Source organism: Lipotes vexillifer, unplaced genomic scaffold (assembly GCF_000442215.2).
Source record: "Lipotes vexillifer unplaced genomic scaffold, Lipotes_vexillifer_v1.1 scaffold648, whole genome shotgun sequence".
NCBI lineage: Eukaryota > Metazoa > Chordata > Mammalia > Artiodactyla > Lipotidae > Lipotes > Lipotes vexillifer.
The window spans coordinates 2,523,011-2,535,226 of record NW_006797096.1 but is presented as its reverse complement, the minus strand read 5'-3'; the positions used below and the strand labels follow the sequence as shown (position 1 = coordinate 2,535,226).

Sequence of the window (12,216 nt, the reverse complement as noted above, 5' to 3'; positions counted from 1 at the left end):
AGGGGAAATAGTGTATCAAATAATAGAAAATATTGTTGAGGGAGTAAACCGGATCTCACCCCTGCCTTGCCACTAATTAGCTGTGGACCTTAGGCAACCACTTGTCTTATAAAAGCCTCAATTTTCCCATTTTAAAAATTAAAGAATGGAACTAGATACTAAGAATAAATATTTCAGTACTCCCTTGCAGTTTCCTTATATTGCCTTACAATCATCATAACTTTGTAGATATTTCACATACATTAATTTATTTAATCTTCATAAATACAACCCTGTTAGGTTGACACTATTATACTAGTTTTATAGATGAGGCAACTGAGGCATGGAAAGGCTGAGTAGTTCGACAATTCTGTAAAAGAAGTCTGTGAAACAAGCCAGTGGTCCAATCTCCTCTGAAGAGTAAAGAGCCTTTATAAGCAGTGTCAAATCAAATACAGAATTGGCAAGAACATCTATGGTGTATCTTTTAAAAAGTAAATGCTTAGGGAGGAAAACAGGGCTTATTTTCTTACTGTTCACTCCTATTTGCTCTTGGGCAGGTCATAACTTTTCTGGATTTTTTTCTCATTTTTAAAGTGAGAAAGATGGTTTTAAGACTGTTTGGTCTCCTATTTCTCTAGAAGGCTATATTCCTAAATTTATATCTGAGCAGAGCCTTTTAAAAACGATTCAAGATTCCTAAACATATATTTTAAATGATTTTATTATACTTTGCATTACACTCTTCAGTTTATTTATGTAGACCAGTCTTATATAATTAACCTAATTCTTCTATAGATACATTATATAAGATAAAATGCAGTATATTAAAGTTTATTTAGTAAGGTTCAGCACTCTTGCTAAAGTCCTTGAATTATCATTACCTTTAAGTAAATTAGAGGCATATGTCTAGCCCAGTTCCTTTGGAGCTACTTTCATAGATACCCTCTGACTCCTGATATATATGCACATATTTTTAGCCTAGCACCACAATTCATTGAAGAATATGGTCGTTCCACTCCATACTTTTATAAATTCTTTAAGTTTATTACATAAGAATCCTCTCTAGGGTCATGAATTGAATTAAGGAAATATAGAATTATTCATGAAATGTATCTAGAATGTAGACTGTCTGTCCACACAGCTTTACAGAGTTGGGTATGTATAGCAAATGAATGATGGAAGATTACCCAAATGACTGCTAGAGGATAGGCTAAAATGAGGCTCCAAGAAGGATTAGTAAAAGCAATCTTTTAAACATGCAGTCAAGCATAGCTCTGATAAGGTGTCTAATCTTTAACAGCCACAAAAACATTCAGAACCACCTAGCGTGAAATGGCGATATTTTTTTTTGTTTTTACTTCATTTTTTGAACTGACATTAAGACCCAGAAAAGTAGAAGTATTCAATACATTGACTATAATCTGACTCCAAGACAATCTTTGTTGTACATAAAGTATGGTGCATGATAACATTTAACTTTAATAACTTTATGTATTTTAACAATGCTATTCAAATTAGTAGTCAGAGTTACTAGATGACAGACCCAAGGGTGCAGTGTGTCAGGGGTCAGAATAGAGGGAGTAGTAACGATGGTAACAATAACAGCAAAACTTCCATTCATTTGTGCTTATTATGTCCCAGACACAGTATTAGATGCTTCAGCCCTTTAAATCACACAATCCTACGAGAGAGGATCTTTACCCTTTGACAGATGACGAAACTGAGACAGAGAGAGGCAAGATAACTTGTCCAAATTTAGATGGTTAGTTGTTGCAGAGACTGTTTGAGTCTAGGCAGTCTGGCTCCAGAGCCTGTGCCCTTAACTGCTATGCTACATAGTCATTCGAGACATGCCTGAAGAACATGCTTGTCAAATGCCACAAGTGCTAACTTAATTATATCATTTTTTCATTCTTTTTCAGATGAGTTAATGCAAGATAAGGCCTATGGACAGAAAACTACAAATAGAAAAGGAAAATCAGTAAGTAGATTGATATATCCTTTAAAAACCATTGTTAACATTTTACATTGTTTTGAATTAATTTTTACTGAATATTCTGTCATCAAAAAAGCATATACTTTATTGTGAATTTATTATAAGTAAATTTTATTTATATTATTTATCATAGTTTATTATACATTTATAAATTATTATAAAGCAATATAAGTATAACATTAACTTCAGCAGGTTATAGTATTTAATTCTTCTGCCGCTCCCAAAATGGCTGTTGTTTAATGGGCAACTCACAATAGCACCAGGAAAGCATAGACTATCTTCGCCCAACTGTTGTGACATGAACAATTTTACAGAAGCCATTCTCCTCGTCCCAATTTTCCATTAATACTTGAAATTAACTATACTGGATTCCTTTTTTTACACCTTGAGAATTTTCAGTTGTTCAAGATTCGGCTGTCTAAATGCCATGCCAGGCTAACAGCAGTATTTCACAAATGGAACAAGGGTTGTGTGGCTTGGGATGAGGATCGGGCAAGAAAGAAACACTGAGATGAAAGGCGAAAAGAGGAAGGAAAACTTGGTCTACTTCATATTTTGCACTCAGTAGGTATGAACCATGCTCACACAGGGGAGAAGATTCTAAGCCCTTAAAGAATTGTCAGTACTTTTCGTCATAATTTTTAATAACTGACTCCTTAATCCAAGACATTGGAACCCCATGCTAATACTATTTTGTAGGGAGTAGAATTTGATATAAGAATGTCTTGGACTACACGCAGAAGGGTTTAGTCACTTTAAAGACAGAAATCCCAATTGTCCAGGACATTACTGTTTCTAATATTCAATCCAGTTGGCCCAATAAGCCATTAAAATGTCCTGGAAATTTTAATGTTTTGCTATTCAAACTACTTCTTCCAGGCTCATTCATCTAAAAAATAGCACAAAAATCCCATCTGATTACTGGCCTAAAATTTATTTAGGAAAAGAGTGGCATACATCTACCAGGCATCATACTGTTATAGAAAGAGTACAAGATTTTGAGTCAGAAGACTTGAATTCTGGCACCAGTCCCTTCACTATTAGCTGGAGGTTAAATGGGAACAAACATATTTGAATGAATCTGAGGTGGATTTTCAGTAGATGAAGCAACCCTTACACAATTTTTCCCCTTCCATTTTATTCTTCCATTTATTATCGCAGCCCTAGCAGCCATCCATCTTCTATTTCTTCACGAAACAGGCTCTAATAACCCCACAGGAATCTATCTGACATAGATAAAATTCCGTTTCATCCAATATTATACAGTCAAAGATATTTTAGGCACTTTACAACTAATCCTAGCATTACTAATACTAGAATTATTCTCACCCGACCTGCTAGGAGATCCAGACAACAATATTCCAGCAAATCCTCTCAACACACCACCCCATATTAAGCTAGAATGATATTTCCTATTCACATATGCAATCCTACGATCAATGCCTAACAAACTAGGAGGTGTACTAGCCCTAATCTTCTCAATTTTAATTCTAGCATTCATTCCAATATTCCACACATCCAAACAACAAAGTATAACATTCTGACCTCTTAGCCAGTACCTATTCTGAGTATTAGTAGCAGATCTACTAACATTAACATGAATTGGAGTACAACCCATAGAACACCCCTTCATTATTACCAGACAGCTAGCATCCATCTTATACTTCTTCTTAATTCTAGTGCTAATACCAGTAGCTAGCATTATTGAAAGTAATCTCCTAATATGAAGAGTCTTTGTAGTATATTTATTACCCTGGTCTTGTAAACCAGAAAAGGAGAATACTATATCTCCCTAGGACTCAAGGAAAAAGCTCAAGCTCCACCATCAGCACCCAAAGCTGAAACTCTACTTAAACTATTCCCTGATAATTGTTATGGGACATTTCCACAATCTTAAAGTACCATGTCAGTATTAAAATAACATTTTCCCCTCCCATAAATAGCTAATGTATTTCATGCATATGGTATATATCCACATATATAAGTACATACATATTATATATACATAATATATGATATGTGTAATTGTGCATTAATTATCTGCCACATGCTTATAAGCATGTACATTATATTATTGATATTACATAGAACATAATAGTATTAATAGTACATAGTACATTAAGTCAAATCAATTCCAGTCAATATGCATATCATATCCAATAGATCACAAGCTTAATCAGCAAGCCACGTGAAACCATCAACCCACTTAGCATGTGTCTCTCTTCTCGCTCAGGGCCCATGACTTGTAGGGGTTTCTATTAATGAACTTTATCAGACATCTGATACTTTTTTTTACTTCAGGACCATCTCACCTAAAATCGCCCACCCTTTCCCCTGAAATAAGACATCTCAGTGGGCTAATGACTAATCAGCCCATGCTCACACATAACTGTGGTTCATGTATTTGGTATTTTTTAATTTTTAAGGGATGCTGTGACTCGGCTATAGCCATCTGAGGACTTAATAAAGTCAAATAAATTGTAGCTGGACTTAATTGAATATTATTAACCAGCATCATCAACTGTAAGGTATTATTCAGTCAATGGTTACAGGACATAAGGAAATTACACACACGTACATGTACATAATTACAGGCACATACACGTACACATTTATTAAATAGGTAAACGCCCTGCTTAACAAATTCCCTTACCCCCCACTAAGCCCTATGCTCCATATGCCTATAACACCCTACCAAACCTCCAAAACAAGGTAAGAAACATACAAATACATAGAATTTAATTAATCTATCCAACAAAACACAGACATTTCAATACTCAAGTAAAACAAACCCTAATCATACCAATGAATTACATAGATATATACCACTTATATAGACAGACATCTCCCTAGATTTATCAGCCACTTTTATTAAAATTAAATTTTAAAATTCAACACTAAATCTAATATAAAATACACAGATTAATCATATACACATTACCCCATAATCATGCATACAAACTTAGCCTGTTAATGCAGCTTAAGACTTAAAGCAAGGCACTGAAAATACCTAGATGAGTTTACTAACTCCATAAACACATAGGTTTGGTCCTGGCCTTTCTGTTAGTTTTTAATAAAATTACACATGCAAGCATCCTCACCCCAGTTAGAATGCCCTGTAAATCATAAAGATTAAAAGGAGCAGGCATCAAGCACACTATAATAGTAGCTCATAATGCCTTGCTCAACCACACCCGCACAGGAAACAGCAGTGATAAAAATTAAGCCATAAACGCAACTTTGACTAAGTTATATTATTCAAGGCTGGAAAATTTCGTGCCAGCCACTGCGGTCATTTGATAAACCTAAATTAATAGAAAACCTGCATAAAGCATGTGACAGAATAAGTTTTCAAAAAGTTAAATTCTAACTAAGCCATAAAAAGCCATAGCTAAAATAAAAATAAACTACCAGTGACTTTAATATTTCCTGATTACATGACAGCTAAGACTCAAACTGGGATTAGATACCCCACTATGCTTAGCCCTAAACTCAAATAATTACAATGACAAAATTATTCACCAGAGTACTACTATCAGCAGCTTAAAACTCAAAGAAGTTGGCAGTTTCATGTCCCTCTAGAGGAGCCTGTTCTATAATCAATAAACCTCACCAACCCTTGCTAATTCATCTATATACCACCATCTTCAACAAACCCTAAAAAGGAACAACAGTAAGCATAATAATTTTACATAAAAACGTTAGGTCAAGGTGTAACTTATGGAGTGAGTAGAAATGGGCTACATTTTCTATTTCAAGAATATATTTCTTTTTTTTCAATTTTTTTTTTAAAATCTTTTGGCCACGCTGCATGGCATGTGGGATCTTAGTTCTCTGACCAGGGATCGAACCTGCAGCCCCTGCACTGGCAGCATAGTCTTAACCACTGGGCCACCAGGGAAGTCCCAAGAATATATTTCTTATTACACAAAAGTTTTTATGAAACTAAAAACCAAAGGAGGGGACTTCCCTGGTGGTCCAGTGGGTAAGACTCAATGCTCCCAATGCAGGGGTCCTGGGTTCGATCCCTGGTTGGGGAACTAGATCACACACGCATGCCGCAACTAAGACGTCTGCGTGCCGCACCTAAGAGCCCGTATGCTGCAACTAAAAGATCCCTCATGCCACAACTAAAGATTCCGCATGCCGCAACTAAGATCTGGCACAGGCAAAATAAATAAATAAATAAATATTTTTTTATAAAGGAGGATTTAGTAGTAAATTAAGAATAGAGTGCTTAATTGAATAAGGCTATGAAGCACACACACCTCCCATCACCTTTCTCAAGTATTAAAATAATCCTCTATAATCTATTAACAAATACTAATCATGAGAGGAGACAATTTGTAACAAGGTAAGCATACTGGAAAGTGTGCTTGGACAAATCAAAGCATAGCTTAAATAAAGCACCTATTTTACCACCCAGGAGATTTCATAATTTATGAATACTTTGAACTAACTGTAACCCAAACCTCCCACGATTTTAATTACCACAGAAAATCAAATAAACCATTAACCTAATAGTTAAAGTATAGGAAATAGAAATTTTAAAATCTTTTGGCGCTATAGAGAAAGTACCGTAAAGGAATGATGAAAGAAGCATTAAAAGTAGTAAAAAGCAAAGCTTACCCCTTTTACCATTTGCATAATGATTTAACTAGTAAACATTTAACAAAAATAACTTAAATACCCTGAAACCAGACAAGCTATTTATGAACAGTTTATTAGAACAAACTCATCTATGTGGCAAAATAATGAGAAGATTTATAAGTAGAGGTGACAAGCCTAATGAGTCTGGTGATAGCTGGTTGTCCAGAAAAAGAATCTTAGTTCAACTTTAAAAATTACCCAAAAAACTATAAATTGTAATGTATTTTTAAATGTTAATCTAAAAAGGTACAGCTTTTTAGAAGTAGGGTAAAACCTTATCTAGAGAGTAAAAACACCACCATAGTTCGCCTAAAAGCAGCCACCAATTAAGGAAGCGTTCAAGCTCAACAATATATTTACCTTAATAACAACTATAAGCAAATCAACTCCTAGTTTAATACTGGACTAATTATTAACCAATAGAAGCAATGACGTTAATATGAGTACCAAGAAATATTTCTCCCTGCATAAGCTTACATCAGTAACTGATACTGTACTGAAAATTAACAGTAAATAAATCTAAATCAACATTAAATTACTTATTATAATATACTGTTAACCCAATGCAGGCATGCACTTAAGGAAAGATTTTAAAAAGTAAAAGGAACTTGGCAAACACAAACCCTGCCTGTTTACCAAAAACATCACCTCTAGCATAACTAATAGTAGAGGCACAGCCTGCCCAGTGACATCTGTTAAATGGCCACGGTATCCTGACCATGCAAAGGTAGCATAATCAGCTGTTCTCTAAATAAGGACATGTATGAATGGCCACAGGAGGATTTCACTGTCTCTTTTAATCAGTGAAGTTGACCTTCCCTTGAAGAGGCAGGAATAATAAAATAAGATGAGAAGACCCTATGGAGCTTTCATTTGTTAACACCCCCAAAAACCCAAACTAAACCACCAAGGGATAACAAGTTTCATTATGGGTTAAAAATTTTGGTTGGTGTGACCTTGGAGGACAAAAAAGCCTCCAAGTGATTAAAATCTAGACCAACTAGTCAAAATATCTTATCACTTATTGATCCAAAAATTGATCAGTGGAACAAGTTACCCTAGGGATAACAGTGCAATCCTATTCTAGAGTTCATATTGACAATAGAGTTTACGACCTTGATGTTGGATCAGGACATCCCAATGGTGTAACCGCTATTAAAGCTTCGTTTTTTCAACAATTAAAGTTCTACGTGATCTGAGTTCAGACCAGAGTAATCCAGGTTGGTTTCTATCTATTATGTATTTCTCCCAGTATGAAAGGACAAGAGAAATAAGGTCTACTTTACAAAAATGCCTTAAAATCAGTTAATGATATGATCTTAATTTATTTTATAAATGTACTACCCATGAACAGGGTTTGTTAGGGTGGCAGAGCCTGGTAATTGCATAAAACTTAAACCTTTATAAACAGAGGTTCAACTCTTCTCCCTAACAAAATGTTTATAATTAACATCTGGATACTCATGGTCCCAATTCTTCTAGCTGTGGCATTTCTCACATTAATTGAATGAAAAGTATTAGGTTACATGCAACTTTGAAAAGGACCAAACATCTTTGGACCATATGGCCTATTAAACCTGTCGCCAATGCAGTCAAACTATTCATTAAAGAACCACTACAACCAGCGACATCTTCCATCTCCATATTTATTCTTGCACCAATCCTAGCTCTAACCTTAGCCTTAACCATAAATCCCGCTACCTATACCTTACCCTCTCATCGACATAAATCTAGGAGTATAATTCATATTAGCTATGTCAAGCCTAGCCGTCTATTCCATTCTATGATCTGGATGAGCTTCCAATTCAAAATATGCTCTAATTGGAGCCCTATGAGCAGTGACACAATTTCATATGAAGTAACACTAGCAATTATCCTTTTATCAGTCCTTTTAATAAATGGATCCTTTACCCTCTCAACTTTCATCACAACACAAGAACATCTATGAATAATTTTTACATCATGACCTCTAGCCATAATATGATTTATTTCTACCCTAGCAGAAACTAATCGAACCTCTTTCGATCTAACAGAAGGAGAATTAGAACTTGTATCTGGCTTTAACGTAGAAATATGCAGCAGGCCCATTTGCTATATTTTTCCTAGCAGAATATGCCAACATCATCATGATAAACATTTTCACAACAATCCTATTTCTAGGAGCATTCCACGATCCCCATACACCAGAACTATACACAACCAGTTTTATTATCAAAACACTACTATTAACAATCTCCTTATGCATTCAAGCATCCTACCCATGATTCTGATATGATCAACTCATACGTCTACTTTGAAAAATTATCTATCACTAACACTAGCCCTGTGTATATGACACGTTTCATTACCTATCATAACATCAAGCATCCCTTCACAAACATAAGAAATATGTCTGATAAAAAAGTTACTTTGATAGAGTAAATAACAGAGGTTTAAATCCTCTTATTTCTAGAATTATAGGAATTGAACCTACCCCTTAAGAATTCAGAATTCTGGGCTTCCCTGGTGGCGCAGTGGTTGAGAGTCCGCCTGCCGATGCAGGGGACACGGGTTCGTGCCCCGGTCTGGGAAGATCCCACATGCCGCGGAGCGGCTGTGCCCGTGAGCCATGGCTGCTGAGCCTGCGCGTCCGGAGCCTGTGCTCCACAACGGGAGAGGCCACAACAGTGAGAGGCCCGCGTACAGCAAAAAAAAAAAAAAAAGAATTCAGAATTCTTTGTGCTACCACATTACACTATATTCTGTAGTAAGGTCAGCTAAATAAGCTATTGGGCCCATACCCTGAAAATGAAAATCCCATTATCCTTATCATTATCTTAATAACCATTATTTCAGGGACCATAATGAAATAACTAGTTCACACCGATTACTTATTTGAATTGGGTTTGAAATATATTAGCTATCATCCCTATTCTAATAAAAAAACTTTAACCCATGAGCCATAGAAGCATCTACTAAATATTTCTTAACATAGGCAACCGCATCAATATTACTTATAATAGCTGTCGTCATTAACATACTGTATTGTGGTCAATGAACCATTACAAAAATCTTTAATCCAACAGCATCAATAATCATTACAATAGCTCTAGTCATAAAATTAGGACTATCCCCATTCCACTTTTGAGTACCTGAAGTCACACAGGCATTTCACTAAAAGCAGGCTTAATTCTATTAACATGACAAAAACATGCACCACTATCCATATTATACCAAATTTCACCATCCATTAACCTAAACTTACGACTAATCATATCCACACTAGCAGTCATAATTGGAGGATGAGGCAGACTAAATCAAATGAAACTATGAAATGTCATAGCTTACTCATCACTCACTCACATAGGCTGAATAACAGCTATCATATTATATAATCCAACTCTAACAATCCTAAACCTACTAATTTACATTATAATAACACTCACTGGACTTCCCTAGTGGCACAGTGGTTAAGAATCCGTCTACCAATGCAGGCAACATGGGTTTGAGCCCTGGTCCGGGAAGATCCCACATGCCGTGGAGCAACTAAGCCCATGTGCCACAACTACTGAACCTATGCTCTAGAGCCCATGAGCCACAACTGCTGAGCCCGCCCACCACAACTACTGAAGCCTGCATGGCTAGAGCCCGTGCTCCGCAACAAGAGAAGCCCGTGCACCTCAATGAAGAGTAGCCACCACTTGCTGCAACTAGAAAAAGCTTGCTGGCAGCAACGAAGACCCAATGCAGCCAAAAATAAATTAATTAATTAAAAAAAAATAACACTCACTATATTCACATTACTCATTCACAGCTCAGCCACCACTACATTATCATTATCACACGCATGAAACAAAATACCCATCATTACAACTCTTATCCTCACCATTCTATTATCAATAGGAGGCGTCCCACCACTATCAGGATTGAGTAATTATTCAAGAAATAACAACAACAAAAAAGAACATTATTTTATCCACACTAATAGCTATCACAGCACTGCTTAACCTATATTTCTCTATACAACTTACGTATTCTACATCACTAACCATATTACCATCAGTCAATAACATAAAAATAAAATGATCATTTGAATATATAAAACAAACAACTTTTCTACCAATAATAACTGTAATATCTACATTACTTTTATCCCTTACACCAATCCTTTCAGTACTGGAATAGGAATTTAGGTTAATATAGATCAAGAGCCTTCAAAGCCCTAAGCAGGTATAATTTACTTAATTCCTGTATAATAAGGATTGCAAGACTCTATCCTACATCAATTGAATGCAAATCAAACACTTTAGTTAAGCTAAATCCTCACGTGATTGGTGGGATTTCATTCCCACGAAATTTTAGTTAACAGCTAAACACCCTAGTCAGCTGGCTTCAATCTACTTCTCCCGCCGTCAGGAAAAAAAAAGGCGGGAGAAGCCCCAGCAGAATTGAAGCTGCTTCTTTGAATTTGCAGTTCAGTATGTTTAATTCACCACAGGACTTGGCAAAAAGAGGACTCAACTTCTGTCTTTAGATATACAGTCTAATGCTCACTCAGCCATTTTACCTATGTTCATAAACTGCTGATGATTCTCAACCAATCATAAAGATAACGGCACCTTGTACTTATTATTTGGTGCTTGGGCTGGGATAGTGGGTACTTCCTTAAGCCTACTAATTTGTGCTGAATTACATCAACCTAGAGCATTACTTGGGGATTATCAAATTTACAATATAATTGTAACAGCCCACAGATTCGTAATAATTTTCTTCATAGTTATACCTATTATAATTGGAGGCTTCAGAAACTGGTTAGTTCCACTGATAATTGGAGCACCCGATAAAACCTTCCCTCGTGCGAACAACAGAAGCTTCTGATTACTTCCACCCTCTTTCTTACTCTTACTTGCATCATCAGTGGTAGAAACTGGTGCAGATACAGGCTGAACTGTATACTCACCTCTAGCCAGAAACTTAGCTCATGAGGAGTTTCAGTTGATCTTACCATTTTTTTCTTATATTTAGCAGGTGTTTTTTTCAATTCTAGGTGCTATTAATTTTATTACCACAATTATTAACATAAAACCACCCACTATATCTCAATACCAAACAGCATTATTTGTGTGATCTGTCCTAATTACAGCTGTATTACTATTATTATCATTACTAGCAGCTGACATTACCATACTATTAACGGACCAAAATCTAAATACAACCTTTTTCGACCCTGCAGGAGGAGACCTGATTCTTTTATCAACACCTGTTCTGATTTTTTGGTCACCCTGAAGTTTATATTCTTATCTTACCTGGATTTGGAATAGTCTCACATATTGTAACTTATTATTCAGGAAAAAAAAGAGCCTTTGAGGCATAGTATATGGGTATATGGGCATAGCGTGAGCTATGACATCTATCGGCTTTTTACGGTTTATCATATGAGCCCATTATATGTTTACACATAGATGTTGATACACGAGAATATTTTACATCAGCTACTATAATTATCGCTATTTGTACAGGAGTAAAAGTATTTAGCTGACTGGCAACTCTTCACAGGGGTAATATCAAATGATCCCCTGCTATATTATGAGCCCTAGGCTTACTTTCCT

The 12,216-nt window shown here is 35.8% G+C and overlaps 1 protein-coding gene across 1 annotated transcript in view; it reads left to right on the top strand.

Annotated features, from left to right (window-relative positions):
- Nucleotides 1–12,216, top strand: part of LOC103081113 (amyotrophic lateral sclerosis 2 chromosomal region candidate gene 11 protein) — a 142,615-nt gene that overhangs the window by 87,373 nt on the left and 43,026 nt on the right. Inside the window, 1 exon segment of the mRNA XM_082931462.1 lies at nt 1,905–1,963. Coding sequence (XP_082787588.1) covers nt 1,905–1,963 — 59 coding nt within the window.